Source organism: Apodemus sylvaticus, chromosome 11, assembly GCF_947179515.1.
Source record: "Apodemus sylvaticus chromosome 11, mApoSyl1.1, whole genome shotgun sequence".
In the NCBI taxonomy this organism is placed as follows: domain Eukaryota; kingdom Metazoa; phylum Chordata; class Mammalia; order Rodentia; family Muridae; genus Apodemus; species Apodemus sylvaticus.
In genome coordinates this window covers 79,152,100-79,169,729 of record NC_067482.1, presented here as the reverse complement: position 1 = coordinate 79,169,729, position 17,630 = coordinate 79,152,100, and the positions used below count along the sequence as shown (strand labels likewise).

The 17,630-nt window shown below is 50.9% G+C and overlaps 1 protein-coding gene across 1 annotated transcript; it reads right to left on the bottom strand.

Annotated features, from left to right (window-relative positions):
- Nucleotides 1–1,911: 1,911 nt before the first annotated feature.
- On the bottom strand, nucleotides 1,912–16,577 carry LOC127696776 (SEC14-like protein 4). The gene is given in 14 exon segments (XM_052199710.1): nucleotides 1,912–2,069; nucleotides 3,079–3,248; nucleotides 3,338–3,477; nucleotides 3,558–3,664; nucleotides 3,926–4,009; nucleotides 4,869–4,929; nucleotides 5,371–5,466; nucleotides 7,332–7,523; nucleotides 7,634–7,648; nucleotides 7,650–7,670; nucleotides 7,672–7,695; nucleotides 8,028–8,071; nucleotides 12,551–12,626; nucleotides 16,524–16,577. Coding segments are annotated over 14 exon segments (1,242 nt in total).
- Nucleotides 16,578–17,630: the final 1,053 nt, after the last annotated feature.

Sequence of the window (17,630 nt, the reverse complement as noted above, 5' to 3'; positions counted from 1 at the left end):
ACAAGAAGCAAGACGAGATGGAGCTTTTCCTAATCAGCGACAACCCTGTCTGCCAGAAGATGGGAAGTGACCCCCAAGAAGTTGGGTTGCCTCAGAGAAACAAGAGGGGTTCTATGCTTGCCACATCGCGAGTGCAGGAGCAACCCTAGACTTGAAAAATGCCCCATGACCCTTGCCTAACAGCCCCAGGCTATCTCGTTGGATCCAGAAAAAAACATAGATTTTTTTTTTCCTCTTGACAATCTGCTTAAGCTGATCTTTGGCAGGAATTTCTCCTGGCAATGCCTCTTGGCATTTAACCCCTGATTCAGACTCTAAACCTTGACTGTAAATAGTCCAACTGGTCCAGATACCATGGTTAGGGGCTACCCCGAAGAGCTCCCTCATCTACAAGGTTTACTGTTTTTCTCCATTAACATATCTTTGCTAATGAAGACATCTAGCAAGCAGAGAAAACCAAAGACGGGATCTGGAAGCAGAAAAGGGCAGGGTCTGACTTCTTGCTTGCAAGGGGCCTCGACAAGGCGGTGTCTGCTATGGCTTCTAGGCTGGTGGCACTTTGAAGTAAGGACTCCCTTTCCAGGAACATCTATGAGATCATTAATTCCAGGGACATTTGGCCCAGCAGCACAGAAGGACAAACAAAGAAGGCAACATCAGTAACCTAAGCCAGTGTCTAAGCCACCCTAAATGGGACACACAGGTCTTCTGTCCCAGCCAGAGGCCCAGGAGGGAGCAGTGCAGGACAGCCTCAGCTCCTAGGCCCCTGGTCGCCGCCTCTCAGAGCTGGTCCACAGAGCCACACTGGATCAAGCTCAGCAGCATCTGCTGTTAGGTTCGGTACACCCAACGGAGCAGGAGTGGGCTGTCTGCCTGCCTGTGTACACCAGGAGGGCCAGCCTTTGAGATATCACATGGAACAAGCTATCACCTGCCACCTCCTGGGTCTCCCGGGAAGCGATGCTGGCAGCCTCAACCCTCTCCTTAGACACGCAGATGGGTGGAAAGCTAGAAGGTTCTCCAAGAAGCAAGTTAGAGGTCAGGACAAATCCCCAGAGCGATTCACTCTGCCCTCAAGTACCTGTGCCTCCCTGCTGCTTAGCTTTGGTCCTGAGTTCCACCTGGGCCAGGCATAGTGGTGCCCGTATGCAGTGCTAGCATTCAAGACACTGAAGAAGGCCAGCCTGGGCTACACCGTGAGGCTTTGCCTGAGCAACTGCCTTAAGAAAGAGGAAATGTCAAAACTGAGTGTCAGTAGGATCCTAGCAGGTGTGCGTATGGGGGGGGGGCGCACATGCACAAGTGTGTGTGTGTGTGTGTGTGTGTGTGTGTTCTTTAGATTCAGCAACCTGCTCAGCCTCCTGGCTGAGTGTGGCTTTTCCTCTGGGTTCCCCCGCCTCGCCCTGCCTTTCCATGGCTGCTGTTCCTTCCAAAGGAGGCGGGGGTGGGGTGGGGTGGATTTTGAAAGGTATTGATACTCTGCTTGAGCCGGGGCCTCTCCCCCCTTCACAGCCTGCCCAGCTGCCTCCAGCTGGCCCTTCCATCCTTGCTGACCTCCAATTGGAGAGAAGTCACCCTGCAGCTGTGCTTTCTGTGGGGAACCAGACACGGATTCCATGTACCCAATCCCAGCTGGGATACCAGGCATGGCTGAATTCTGGGTGGGTGGGTGGGTGGGTGGCTGGGGATCTTCAGGAGGATGAGAACAAGAGGCAGGGTCCTTTCTCAGGGGATATGAGATGTCACCCTCAGCCCCGTTCTCTGGGCACAGGGGATGAAAGTGCTGGTCTGTGTCTGAGTGGTCCCAAGGGAGGCTGAGATGGAGATGAGGGTTGGAGATCTCTGTGGGCATCCTCAGCCTCACCCTGCCTGGGGCGCAAGGGGTATGTGAGGGAGTTGCATGGAGCAGGGTCAGAGGCGGCCAGAGTCTTTGCTGTCCTGGGGCGGGCTCGTTGACCTGAGGCCCTGCAACTTCTCCTCACAGGCCTTGTCGGGAAGAAGCACCTCGGCGGTGTAGCCAACCTTCTTGGCGTGCAGGAGGCTATAGGTGTTGTCAAAGCGCAGGACATCTGCAAGGATGGAGAGATGAGAAGCAGGGTAAGGGCAGCCCCTGTGAGGGTGGGAACATGCTGACCAGGCCCGTGGCTAGGGTGTGTGCATCAGTCACTGCCCTGCCCTGGCCCACTGCTCGTGACCGCCTCCTGGGAGCATAGTGACTACAGCAGGGGGTGTGGCCCCTTGTGGATCTTCAGCATTATAGCAGCATTTCACAGTTCCTGAGTCCCTCCTTGCAGCAGCCTCTGAAGAAAAGTTGCCATCCCCATCCCTATGGTTTGGGTAAGAGTCATGGTCTTGGTCCCCAGGGTAGCACTGTCAGAAGGTAATGGGGACCCAGGAGGGGACTCGCAGGTCTCATCTCCAGCCTAGGCTTTCTTTGAGCTTCTGATCCTCTTGACTGAGTGTCCTCTGAGGGCTAGGATTAGCGCCGTGCGCTGGCACACGTGGCCTCTCCCTTCCCCTCTTGCTTCCTGGCCTGGGACATAAGTGTTTTTGCTCTGGGTGTTCTTGCCATGCTGTGCCAACCTTGCCAGGGCCCCAGAGCAATAAGGTCACTGGATCTTGGACAAGACTCTCCAGAGTTGCGTGGTAACATCCCCTCCCCCACTTTTTTTTTTGCCGAAGCTGATTGCCTGAGTATCTGAGTACAATACGGAAAGCTGGCTAAGACACTAGACCATATTGATTTTGGTGAAACTGACCTCAGTTCTAGACCTCAGTTCTAGCCACCTCTTTGGGATGTTTGGAGTTCAGATAAGTGGGCAGGCTCCTTCTGGGGACCTCTGACAAAGATCATGGGTACCCAGTTAGCTGTCCCTTAGCTCTGAGCCCTGGTTATTGTAAAATGCACCTCCTCCCTCACGTCTACACTCTGGATCCAAGACCCGAAGGACTGCAACCCCGGAGTCCTTATGTACAGTCCCCACACCCTCCCTGAGACCCAGAAAGACCAGACTGGCCCACGATAGCTAGCTTTCTTTCTATCACAAAGACAACTGTGGGAAAACTTGAAGCTCTTACAGACTCCAGCCTTGAGGCAGGTGAGACTCCCATCTTCAGGCACCATGTGGGTGTTGTAGCGCTGGCTGGGCAGCACTTCCACCATCTCTCCGGCCTTCTGCCGCTCCCCCATCCTGGTCTTCAGGAAAATTCCAAAGCCAATGTCTCCACCATCTGATGCAAACTGCCACCTGGAGCGGGTAAGAGCCCACTGACCCTCCTGTGTGGGCCGGGAGGCCCTCCCAGCTGTGCCCAGGTGTGTGGTAGTCACTGTCCCTACCTGAGCACACAGCCTGGGAACAGGATCTCATTCTCCACCTGGTGGGTGGAGCCTCGGCCCACGACCACAGTGTGCTCGTACTGTGGCCTCTCCTGATTGCTCAGGTAATAGTGCTTGGGCACATCGCCTCCATAGTTGATCTGTGAGTCAGACGTGGGTCAGCTAACAGTAGTGGGGCATTGGTGGTCTCCTCCCTCCCCATCCTCTGGGCCCTCTGTACCTTGGTCAGGCACTTGGGGTTACCGTCAGGATCAGTCATAGTCCCCCCAAATTCCACAGGCAGCTGGTCAGGGCTTATAAACTTGAGAAGCTCTTGTTTCCAGTTACCTGTGGGAGGAACAGGGACTTCTGAGGGGTTCTAGGAGGCCGACTGAGAGCCCACCGCGGGGACCGCTTGCTCCCCTGAGAGTCTGGTGAGCTTGCTTTCTGGCTCTTAGGCCATGACCTGGAACTGGAAGTGTGCTGATGAGGCCAGGCCACGGCTGTGAAGAAGATGTCCCAGTGGAAGGCGGCCTTCAGCAGCAGCCTCTGATTTCCAGACAAGCACAGAGCCGGCTCTACCTGGGGACCATGGGTCAAGACACTTACCTCCCAGAATCACTATCTTCTTTTGTGTTGCCTCTCCCATGAACGATTTGACCAGGTTGAAGGCCACTGGGAAAAGCTTGGGAGCTGAAACACACAGACCTGCGTTGGAAAGCTGGACGAGCGGATACGCTGCTGTGTAAACAGCCAGGGTCACACACTGAGCAGGAGGCTCAGATCTGGATGCCACCATGCCCTGCTGTGTGAGCTTTAGTCAAGGACTTCCACCTCAGTCTTAGGGCTGTCAGCCTTAAAGTGACGGCATGGTCCCTGGGCCTCAGCAACCAGCGGTGTCCCAAAATCTAGTTGTAGGGAGTTGGGCACAAGCCGGACCCACAGCCGGCCACGGTGATTCCTTGAGGACACCCCTTCCTGTCCTGACACAGGTGGGGCAATCTGCTTCAGATGACCTGTCCCTCCCCGAGGACACGCACTCAGTGAGTGCTCTTTGTGGGCCAGGTTTTGTGTGTAACCTTCTCATTTAGCAGGCCTCTCGTTCAGCATCCCAGCTGTCTCACAGGGGTGGGTGCCATGGCGTCCCCACTTCACAACACGGGACGACTGAGCCTCAGAGAGGTGAAACCCACTTGCTTGAGATGAGAGCACTAGCCAGATGTGAACCCAGGCCATCTGGACCTGGGGAATTTGGGGTGGCCATTGGAGACGGGGACCATCCTTTCTCACAGAATATCGGTCAGCTGGTTTGGCTCGTGGCCACCTGCCCAATCTACACCGAGGGGAGCAGCAAACATTTGGAAACCAACATGGCTGCCACATACCGGGGCAGGATTTTTCACATCACAAAAATTCCAGTCTGTGAAAGAATGGACTTAAAAACACAAACCAAACCCTTGCTCCCTACAAGAGATGACTTAGAGAAGTTCTCATTCAAAGACTTCTTTACCGCTGCCCCTCCTCAGTCTCTCTTCCCCAGGCACCGGCTCACCTCGAATAACGATTAAATTTTTCACTGTCTCAGGATAATTTGCTTCCACCATGGCAAAAAACTGTCAAGTCAAAGTGATGTCGGTCATGGCTGTGCCCAACACCTTGACTGCCCAGACTTCTGCACTTCTGCAGCTCTGCTGCAACAGCAAGAGACCCACCCTGGCCTTCCCCATGACATGTGCAGCCTCCTCTGGGCTGTCCTTCCTCCTCTTCCTCCTCCTCCTCCCCCTCCTCCTCTTCCTCCTCCTTCCCTTCCTCCTGCTCCCTTCTCCCCTCCTCCCTCTCCCCTCCTCCCTCTCCCCTCTCCCCTCTCCCCTCCTCCCTCTCCCCTTCCCCTCCTCCTCCTCCTCTTAGGGTGGTCCCACAAACAGCTTCTCAAGGCCAGGCTGGTCCACAGGTTCCCCTGGAAGCTGTCTCTGCTTTTCCATGGACGGGAAGCCGTTATGTGCCATGGGTCTCTCCTGGCCTGGACCCGTCGCTGCCTTTGCCCTCTGCCTTACCTGCTGGTAGACCTCCACCGCGGGCTTCCATAAGTGCCTCAGGCTCAGCCCTTCCATGTCGAACACCATCACTATTCTCTCAATCTTCCTGCCCAGCTGCGTGGGGCAGATGTACACACGGCTTAGATCTCGATGCACCCAGGGCACCCTGGCCAGCCCTCTCCTCCTTGCCTCCCACAACCCATGGCAGAGGGACCTGTTGAGCCCATGGCACGCCCCAAACAGACAGCATTCACCTGAGATGTGAGGGCATGTTGAATGTGAGCCCTAGGTAGGCCCTCTGAGTCTCATCACAGTTTGCTCAACACTGTCCTGGAGTGTGACTAAAGGGGGTTCGGGGCTTGAGAAGATGGCTCACCAGGTAAAGGTACTTGCTGGCAAGACCAATGACCTGGGTTCAATTCCTGGGACCCTGGATGGAAGGAGAGATGGTTCTCCATCTCCACACATACACCATGGTGTGTGCTGGGCTCCTATTTTATTCACAAGATGAACAGGGTTGCCTTCTGCACTGAATTCACTCTGAAAGATGCAGAGGTAAAAGGACCCTTGGGGCAGAAGGCGAGACCTGTCCAGGGGAATACGAGGCCTTCTTGGAACAGACGCTGCACTCTTGAGGGTTCCATGCATATGCGCTTGTTTGCTTTTCTAGAAAGAATCTCTTTGGCCTCAAACTCACAGAGCTCCACCTGCCTCTCTGTCTCCCCAGTACTGGGATTAAAGGGATGTGCTGCCAGATCCAACTGTATCTATCTGTCTGTCCATCCATCTATCCATCTACCTACCTACCTATCTATCTACCTATCTATCTATCTATCTATCTATCTATCTATCTATCTATCTATCTATCTATCTATCTATCTACCTATCTATCTATCTATCTATCTATCTATCTATCTATCTATCTATCTATCTATCTATCCGTCTGTCCATCTACCTATCTATCTATCTGTCTATCTATCTATCTATCTATCTATCTATCTATCTATCTATCCATCCATCCATCCTGTGTGGCAGGTGGTATGTGTTGCGTGTGCATATCACAGCACCACAGTGCTTGTATGGAAGTCAAAAGACAGCTTGCAGAAGTCAGTTCTCTCCTCCCGCCATGTTAGTTCCAGGAACTGAGCTCAGGTTGTCAGGCATGGTTACAAGTGTCTTTACCCTCTCAGCCATCTCACTGACCCTAGGATTTCATACATACATACATACATACATACATACATACATACATTATATACATACATACATACATGTATATATGAAAATATGAACATTTATATATATATAATATGTTCATATATAGAATATATGAATATGCAAAATATATAGTGATATATGATATAGTACACCTATGATATATATGATACATATTTTACATATATAATTATATATATTAGTAACTCTGTAGTCTCTCCTTGAGTCCCATGTGGGAAGCACAAAGTCACTGGTCGGCCATCAGTTTTCCCTAGTTAGAGAATCGACAGAGGTGACTGACTTTGCCACGAGCAAAGCTGGCTGTCCCAAGAAGTCCCTGGGAGCAGAGCTAAGGGCTCTCACTACACCCAGGGTTGGCGCCAGGGCCTGGCTTTTGTGTGGGTGCTGGGAATCTGAGTGTTGTCTTCACGCCTGCTCAGCAGGCACTTTACAAAGTCAGCTAGAAGGAAAACGGACACTAGTGACCTTAATTACAGACTCTCTCTCTCTCCCCTCTCCTTTCTCTCTCTCTCTCTCTCTTCTCTCTCTCTCTCTCTCCTCTCTCTCCTCTCTCTCAACACACACACACACACACACACACACACACACCACATACAGATGTTCACTGAGGCATTAAAGAAGGAGAAAACCATACTGAGAGCTGTAAGTTTTAGAGAGATAAGGTGCTAATCTTTGCGGTACCCTCCTGTCCCATCTGGACACACTAAGGCCGCCGTACCCCTTACCTGAGCCGCACCACTCACCTTCTGACTCTGCAGCTCACACTCACGGAGAAGCATCTCATAGACTTTGGTACGCTTCCGGATCATGTCCTGCTTAGAGGCTGACATAAAGAGCCCCCTTGGGGTCCCCAGTGTCCCAATGATGTCAAACCACACAGGGCAGCCTTCGTAGTCATAGCCACACAGACCACCAGAGTCATAGAGTTGGATCGCCTGGACACAGGAACAAAAGTCCTGACTCAAACCAGCCCACACTGCACCATCCAGTGGTGGAGATGGGGGGAGGCAATCAGCAGGCCTAGGGGATACTGCAAGGGGCTCACCTCTGGTGCCTGCCACTGTGAGGATGTGGTCCAGGTCCCTGCTGAATCCGAAACTCCACATGCTGCAGAGACATGCGGGAGCTGCAGTCTATCTGACCCCAGTCTTCCCAAGTATTAGGCCACAGGGCCAGGTCTCTGCTCACAGTCATAAGATTCTATCAGAGCCCCTTTAGGCTCCACAGAACTGGGGATGGAGGTGGGAGAGGGGCTCAAGAGGAGGGGCTCGGGCTTTGTTCAAAACAGGATCCAAGAGGATGGAAAGGGAAATCTGAGAAGGGACAACCTTTGTTGGCCAGAGACCTGGATCCACACCAGAGGGTGGAGGGGTGGGGTGGGGGGTGGGAGTGGGGATAGGGGATGGGGGATGGAGGATGTCAGGACACAGGGATCCTACCTTTCGTAGCATGTCCTCAGATTTCTTAAGGTCAAAGTTTCGAGCTGCAAAAACATAGGAAGGAGAGGCCAAATCTAGAGTGAGCTGGTTATAGGGAATGAGCAAGATGGCTCCGGATGTATAAAGTGCTTCCTACTGTTAGGTCTCAAACTGGGAACAAAAGGCTACCTGAGGTGACCACTTGACTTCCCAAAGTGGACGTAGATGCCAAGTTCTCCCAGCATCGCTCAGTCCCTGCCTGTTACAGGTTATGGCTGGCACACCTGGCCCCTACACTAAATCTCCAGCCCAGGGGCTGGGCTGCCCTTCTCTGTATGATACAGCTATTTTGGTTACCAGACCCTTTGGTCTACCCTTTACCCTCCTGGCCTCTGGTCTGACTCTCCCCTCCCCCGGCTCGTCACACGCCTGGCTCAGGGTCACATCCATTCTGGACTCGCCCAGTTGTCCCTGCCTCTGGCTCTGCTGTCCCTTCTGTAAGCTTTCTCCTCCACCAGAGCTAGAAACAGTCGTGTCCTTTCCTTTTCCATTTCTATTTCTTTTTCTTTGTTTTCATTGAACCACCACGCCTGATGACCTGAGTTTGATCTCTGGAAAGAACCCAAGCTGCAAACTTCTCTGGCCTCCGTGTGCATTGATTGCATGAGTCCTCCACTCCCCCAATAAATAACAAATAAAAAATATAAAAATCATTTAAAACTGTTAGGATGAGCTGGTCCCAGAGGCTCATGAGGACAAAATTAGGGTGTCCTTATTTTTCCTGATACCCTCAGAATGCACTCTGGGTATGGAAATTTTGTGTGTAGTGTATGTGTTTTGCTCATGTGCATGTGTGTGCACATGAACATGGAGGCCTGAGGACGATGTTGGGTGTCTGAAGTCACACACAGACCATGATGTTTATATGGTGCTGGGAGAAGAAACTTGGTCTTTTATATTTGCTCAGCATATACCTAATGAATTCGGGCATCTCTCTAGTCTTGGAATATGTGCACATGTGCGTGTACACACACACACACACACACACATAAACATACACATATATACATACATACCATACATACATACACACGTGCATACATATACATACATACACACATATATACACATATGTATATATACACATATACATGTATATATACACATATATACACACACACACATACATATATATTCTCCTCTGTGAATAGCCCTGGCTGTCTGGGACTCACTCATGAGGCTGGCAGCCTGGCCTCAAACTCAGAGATCTGCTGCTTCTGCCTCCTGCGTGCTGGGATTAAAGGTGTATACCAACTCCCAGCAGACCTTGGATATGTTTTGAGTATCTTTACCTACACATGTGATTTCTGGTTCTATATCTCTTGAAACTGAGAGAGAGTTCATGTAATCCTCCTGCCTCAGCTTAGCAGCTTCTTGCAGCTTCCTCTTTAAATGCTACTAGCTCGCTGTCCAAGTCTCTCCTGACGGAGCTGAAGTAGCAGTGCACCATCAGGGATGTCCAAGTGGAAGGTGGCTTTCGTGCCAGACAGCCTTTGCCCCTGTTCATGAACCACGTCAAGAAATGACCACAGCGGCCACTCACCCAGCCTCTCCTCTGACAAGGCATTTACACACACACCCACAGCCCATCCCATTTCTCGGCAGCTTCCACTGAGCCTGAGCCTGCCTCCTAAGGGCTCCAGTCCCACAGGCGAGACCATCGTAAGCAGTGGCCTGTCAGTGTGAGCATCACTACACGTGTCTGAGAACAAGCGCTGGGGATTGCCGCCCACCCTTCCCTCCGCCTATGTGTTTTATTAGCATCACCGGCATCAGGGCTAGTCCATGGAATGGTCCCCCACCATCTCTGAACTGCTCAGAGTGGCAGTCACTAGCTGTATGCGGCTACTGAGGAACCAAGGCATCTAGGGAGACGAGGGTCTGAAGTTGTAATTTAATTATGTCTACAGACTACCAAATCGAATGTGGCAGCTTAAATATATTAGCATTTAAGGTTTGGTTTGTTCGGTGCATGTGGATCTTTTTGCTCTAAGTTAAAAATTCTAGGAGTTTTATAGGTTTAGTGGCTGGTTTGAGTTGTACCCGAGTTCTCATTATATTTTATAATTGGATATTACTTCATACAGGAATTCCACAAGTTTTTGTTGAGCCCCTGGGGTTTTTTTCTTTCTGAAAACCTAAAGCTGTTTTAAAATAAAGTTTTCTAAAAATGTTTTTTTTAAAACACAGAGAGAGCAAGGCGGTAGTGGCGCACGCCTTTTAAATCCCAGCACTTGGGGGGCAGAGGCAGGCGAATTTCTGAGTTCGAGGCCAGCCTGGTCTGCAGAGTGAGTTCCAGGACAGCTAGGGCTACACTGAGAAACCCTGGTCTCGGAAAAAAACCAACCAACCACCAAACCAAAAAAAAAACCAAAACAAAAAAACCAGAGAGAGGGCTGGTGAGATGGCTCAGCGGTTAAGAACACTGACTGTTCTTCCTAAGGTCCTGAGTTCAAATCCAGCAACCACATGGTGGCTCACAACCATCTGTAAATGAAATCTGACGCCCTCTTCTGGGTGTGTCTGAAGACAGCTACAGTGTACTTACATATAATAAATAAAATAAATCTTTAAAAAAAAAAACCAGAGAGAACAAAAGAGAGGGGAGAGCAACAGAGAGGGGAGGAGCAACAGAGAGGGGAGGAGCAACAGAGAGGGGAGGAGCAACAGAGAGGGGGAGGAGCAACAGAGAGGGGAGGAGCAACAGAGAGGGGAGGAGCAGCCTCCCTGACAAAGCCTGGTGACCTCACTTTTGATTCAGCATCTTGCAGACAGGGATCAGTGCCCCGCCCCGTGACACAGCAGAAGAAAGCAAGGCTGAGAGGCCAGCTTCTCACCAGGGCTCCACCAGCACACGTGGAGCTGGGTCTCACAAGCCTGTCTTGTTGACAACTATTTAAGCCACACGCCTTGTGCCACCTTCTGGAATGATTTACCTAAAGCACAAACTCTATCCTGTGAGTTAAAATCATTTCCCCCCAGCCCTGTGCCATTTCTGGTATTACTTTTCCAGACTGCTGTGATTTCTAGAAGAAGCCCCATCTCTACAATTACTTCAGTTCAGTTCTTTGTGTTTGTTCAAAGCCCCAGGGGGACTGAAGGCAGACCCAAGTTCTACAGATTGTGTTCAAGGCCGGGCTGGGGAGGCCCTGGGCCCTGTTGAACCCAGAGGCACTGGGGTAAAAGTATTAGAAGACCCAGACAGACATGGAACAGATTCATTAAAGAAAAAACACATGATTAGAAGAAACAGAAGGCGAAGAGCTCTGAGAGAGGGGCAGTGCCTCCTGAGAGGAGTGGGAGTTAGGTTTTCATTAAAGCTAAGGGCGTTGTTTAGTTGTCCGTCCCGGCTCCGTATCTAGACAGAACAGCAGGCTACTTACAAAGTGGACAGATTTTACAGGACCAGTTCTTTTCTTGAGACTGACCATTAGGAGAGTGACACGGAGATCATTTGGAGTTATGCTCTAGTGTTTGCATAAGAACCCACACGTCACTGGGGCCAGGCCTCAGGTTCTCAGGTTCTGACTGACAGACTGAGGAAATGCCAGGACTAGGGAGGTGGCTCAGTGGAGCACTGCCACACAGCAACGAGGACTCGTTCATATCCTAGCACCTCCCTAACAGCCCATGTGTAATCCCCAAACCAGGGAGGTGGAGACGGAGGATTCCCTGGGGCAAAACTGTCTAGTTAGACTAGTGAATCAGCAAGCTCTAGGTTCCGCAAGAGACCCTGCCCAATAAATAAAGTGATTAAGGAAAGCACCCGGCAGTCATCTCTGACATCCACGTGCACCAACACAACACACACACACCACAGTGCTGTGATATTTGACCTTTTTAAGTCTATAAATAAAATCCTGCATACTTAGTGAGGCTAGGTCTTAACTCACGACAAATGGCTAACTGAGGTGCCCATTTAAAATATCAAAGTGGACCCTGGCCGTCCTGGCAGCCATCTTGACACTTAGTCATCCTGGCTGGCATGCCGCCCCCCCGGCCCCCCCCCCCCCCGCCCCTTTCCCAGCCTCTGGTCTCTGTATAACCTCAGCCATTTTCCCTACCCTGTCTCTAGGTGCTCTAGATCCCTAGCTTCCTAGGCACTCTCTTTGCCCCGCCCCTTCCTCTCTTGACCCCACCCCCATGGCCCAGGTCAGTCTGGACTGGTCCAGATGCCTCTGCCCATGCTCTCCTTCACGCCTACAATGAGCCTCCTCTACCCATCCCTACAAACAGTCATGTCCCCATTTCATTCACGTGACTCATGTCCATGCAGGACAGAGAGACTAAGGTTCAGAAGAGTCAGTGCTGTGCTTTTGATGGTAGTGGGGCTTAGACTGCCAGCCCAGAGCAGGCCAACGGGAAGCCTGTGTCACAGCAAGACTGTTAAGACTGTTCCCGGAGGTGCCCCCCTCACTTTCTTGCTGCCATGCTCCTTTCTCTCCGTTCCCTTGCTCTCTGCCTCCCTGACCCCTTGACCTCACCTCGGAGCCAGCGCAGAAGGAAGTGGTCATCAGCCTTGGGCAGGGTGGGCAGCACATCCTGGAGGTTCTCCCGGAACTAGGAGGAAAAGGATGGATGTGATGATCAGAGGCTTCCTGGTCATCTGGGTCAGAGCCTGGGCCCTGGCAGCTCTAAGGAGGCAGTCGTGGCCACCTGTCCTCAGCAGGCCAGTTAGTTACTAGGCAAGCTACAGTGAAAAGCTGAGACAGGAAATTTACTCAGTGTGGCCATGATGGAAAGAGAAATAAGAGGTCCAGTGACCCGCTATCACAAGTCTGTGGTCCAGGAATAAGGCTTAAGCAAAGGGTAAAGGTTATATAATCAAGCAGTCCTGGCAAGGGGTGGTTCTGCCCATCACTGACCCGTCACTGTGTGGGCTCCAGTCTGCCCTGCAAGGTGGTCTCAAGAGTTATCAGAACTATGTGACTCTCTTCTTGGGAGACAAGTTCCCTTTCTGGCTAGTACCAGAGCCTTCCCTCTGGTTCGAGTACATAAGTACCAGTGCCCCAGCCTTTTCTCCCTCGCTTCAGGGTGATTCTGATGAAGGCTAGTCTGACAGCTCTAGAGACGTTACCCCAGAAACTGCATCCTGATGCTTGGGATTAGAGAAGACTTACTCCCTCTGAGTTTCTCTTCCTCATTTGTGAAATGAAGGTAATGTCAAATTTGTCCAAAGGCTTGAATGAGTTTGAAATATACACGTAAACCAGGTTTGGTGCTTCAGGTCTGTAACCCTAGCACTCAGGAAGCTGAGGCAGGAGGATCGTGAGTTTGAGGCTAGCCTGGACTAAGAATGGAAAGCATATCTCAAAAAAGAGGAAAAAAAGAAAACCTACAGGGCTGGAGAGCTAGCTCATCAGTCAAAGATGACTGCTCTTCCTCCAGCGACCCGCGTTTGATTCCTAGCACCCGTATCGAGTCTCACCATCATAACTCCAGTTTCAGGAGATCCAGTGCTCTCTTCTGTCCCTCTCAGGCACCAGGCATGCATGTGGTGCACTCATATAGCTACACACACACACACATATACACACACACATACATACACACACACACATACATATACACTCACATACACACACATATACACACACACATATACACACACACATATACAGACACACACACAGACACACACATACACACATACACACATACATATACACTCACATACACACACATATACACACACATACACACATATACACACACATACACATACAGATACACACACATACACACATACATACACAGACACACAGACACACACATACACACACATACACATACAGACACACACACAGACACGCATACACACACATACACAGACACAGACACACACAGACACACACATACACATGCACACACATATACACACACAGGCACAGACACACAGACACACAGACACACACATACACACACATACACATACAGACACACACACAGACACACATACACATACAGACACACACACAGACACACATACACACACATACACAGACACAGACACACACATACACATGCACACACATATACACACACAGGCACAGACACACAGACACACAGACACACACACACACCTCTGTAAGCCTGGGCAGGGCCTAGTACCCAAGAGGCAGAGGTAAGTGGATCTTGTGGGTTTAAAGCCATCCGGGGCTAGGTACCCCAAATTTCTTAAAAGTAGCAATAATAATTGTTATTTTGAGACAAGGTCTTACCGTGTAAACCAGACTGGCCTGGAACTCGCAGAGATCGTTCTACCTCTCAAGGACTGAGATTAAAGGTATGTGCTACCTCGCCTGCCTAATAATAATAATCCAACAAAGAACGAAATGAGACTGCACTTGGCTTTGCTTACATAATTAAAAAGGAATATGTAAAAAAAACCTAAAGGTACAAATTCCCACCCTGTAACAGTTGGACCGTGAGCACTGGGGCCTGATGTTGCACAGTGCCGTATACTAACATTTGCAGCCTAACACCGAGCAGCCAGTCTGGAAATACCTGGTGCCCTACAGTTTACTACAGCCAGCCTCAGGTGCAGCTGATGACCCCGCACGAGTAGCCCATGAGAAGACTAAACTTCCAGTTAGCTGCTATGACTGACGCGGCCGGCACCACCTGAGTTGGCATGGTCTCTTCTCTGGGATTGTCACCATGCAGCTGTGTATTTAGCAACTTCTCCTTGGACTGGAGAGATGGCTCAGTGGTTAAGAGCACTGACTGCTCTTCCAGAGGTCCTGAGTTCAAATCCCAGCAACCACATGGTAGCTTACAAAGGTCTGTAATGAGTCTGATGCCCCATTCTGACAGGCGGGTGTACATTCAGATAAAGTGCTCATATACACAAATAAATAAGTCTATAGAAAACAAACAAACAAACACCCCAACCTGGTCTACAGAGTGAGTTCCAGGCTGGGCGGTGGTGTCGCATGCCTTTAATCCCAGTACTTGGGAGGCAGAGGCAGGCAGATTTCTGAGTTGGAGGCCAGCCTAGTCTACAAAGTAAGTTCCAGGACAGCCAGGGCTACACAGAGAAACCCTGTCTCAAAAAACCAAAAAGAAAAAAAAAAAAAGAAAAATATATATAAAACATCCAACTTCTCTTTGGCCTTTTTATTTTTTGGTAAATTCGTAGCCGCCACCACGCCTCATGTAGCTAGCGTCCCACTGCCATTCAGTGTGATGGTCTCAGATGCACATGAGGTAGGATTAAAGCCTGACTCCCAGCAGGCAAAGGGAGGATTCACACCAGGAAGCAGCTGCAGCCTCAGGGGCCAGAAGAAATTTTGTTAGGGGTGGGAGTTGGAGGGTGTGAAAGGGGCCAGTATCCCTTAATAAATAATAATGCTTCGCGGTCCTCCCCTCCAGGTGACTGCTCACTCAGCCTGGAGAGAAGCCACCCTGTAGTGTCACACTGAAGACCGTGATCCAGAGCACGGTAGTGCCGAGCTCTGGGCCGTCCGTAGCCATCCCAGCCTTCCTCCTTTCTTTTCCTATCCATTTTGAAATGCCAAGCATTCGTTAGTTTTAGTCAGTGGAGAAAGTAGAGCATCTGGTGGGGTTCTACCATAACCCACTCCCAGAGACCAGGTCTCCAGGTCCAAATGAACATTGTGCCTGGTGCCTCCTGAGACCATCAGCCCTGGGAGGTTCATCAGAAGATCCCTCCTGTTCCACTAAGGACCCCTTAATGGCTGAATCCCTGGGTCTCCTTCTTCACCCAGGATTCTCATTTCTCCCTATAAGGTTCTTCCCCATGGTAGACACTAGAAAACAAGCCGTTCATCTCTTGTTCTTTGAGACAGTGTCGCCATGTTCAGGCTGGCCTGGAACTCACCATCTTCTGGTCTTTGTCTCACAAGGCTTGGGACTCCAGACTCACACCTTCAGTACCTGGCTTCCTGTCACGATTCTTAAACTTCCCCTTCAAACAAGGTTGAATGTGAACCTGGGTGGGACTCCTGAGACCTGGGCCCCCCCTTCCCTTCTCCGGGTACAGCCTGCAGGAGGCTCTCAAAATCAGACCCCCAACCCTCTATTTCTCTGTAATAACTAAAAGTAAACAAGTAGTCCGATAAGGAGAAGACTGGGAACCCGGGCAACAGAAACCAAAGCAAACCAAACATTGTCGCAATCTGGCAGGGATCTCCAAATCTGCCTGGCAGTAGTCACCGGCTGGGAACAGAGGCCAGGGATGGGTGGTGGGGCAGGCTGTGCTGGAAGGCTAAATTTGCACACGCGTGAGCACACATACACACACACACACACACACACACACAGTGCTTGCTCAAAGAAGGGGGTCTAGTCCAGGGGCTGCTACCATGCAGTAGCCTGAGAACAGTGCACTGGAGCACTGGCTTCACCAACCATTCCCTACATAAAGCTGTAGCCAACGTGGGCTGCTTGGGTTCCGCTTGGCTCCTGTGCCTTCCCTCCCACCTCACCCCTCACCCTGGCCAGGGCCTCCTGCTGCTGTGGGCTCAGGTCCCCGACTTGTCCGCTCATGGTGCTCTCTGCTGGGCCTCAGCCGCTGCCACCCTCTACCGGCTTTACTTAGCTGGTCTCCTGTTGGTCCCGCCCCAAGGGAGAGTCCCTGTTCCTGCCCCGCCCTACCCAGTGCTCCCTGGTTTTTGTTTTTGTTTTGTTTTATCTGCCCCAGGTCATCGAGCCTACCTTAATGGGGTAGAGAGGTGACCAGACCTCAAGAGGTGGCCCTCGCCTCCAGGTCTTCACACGCTCAGGGCTCTGCCACTCAGAGGGTAGGATTGTAGGCGAGTGTGTGGAGTGGGTGTTAAAGTGTTCACCTAAGGACAGGTTCACGGAGCTCACCCTTACTGAGCCAAGTGGGAGTCGAGGATGTCACCACTTCTGCGTCCTTTTGCCTAAGGAGAGTCCGGCCCCTCCCCCTGACCTTGGACACAGGCTGGCCAGGAGAGCTCTTATTTGCCAAATGGTTCCAGCCCTCCAGATGTTAGGAAGGATTAGGTAAGATGTGTCTCCTGTGTTAGCAGAATGCCTGGCATGTCACACTTCGTTGTTACGGACATAGTTTCAAAACTCTTATGAAGGCAGTCGGCATAGGCAGGAACTGCAGGATGGCCCAGGTGGTGAGCCTCCGGGAGGGAGAGGGCCAGGGGTGGGGGGAGGAGGCTGACCTCTCTGGGTAGGGTGAGAAAACACAGGCTACCTTGGCATGACTTTTCCGAAAGGCGGGTGGCAAGGGAGCAGGGAGGAGACAGTGAAACAGGCCACTGAGACCTTCCCCCTTGTCCTCCACGGGTCAAATCAAGTTCTAGAGAGGAGATGAGCAAGCATGGGCCCAGGTGGGACTATTGCCCGTTGGAGATGTGATTGGTCACCTGCAAGAACGGTCTGTGCTAAGTAGAAACAGCAAATCAGGTTTCGATGACTTAGCACCAGAAACAGTAAATATTTCATTCAATTTCCTATTGATTATATATATGTTTATATCTTAATTTCAGATATTCCAAAATATACAAACTACACATTAAAAAAAAGAGAGAGACAGGGTTCTTATGTAGACCAAGATGGTTTCAA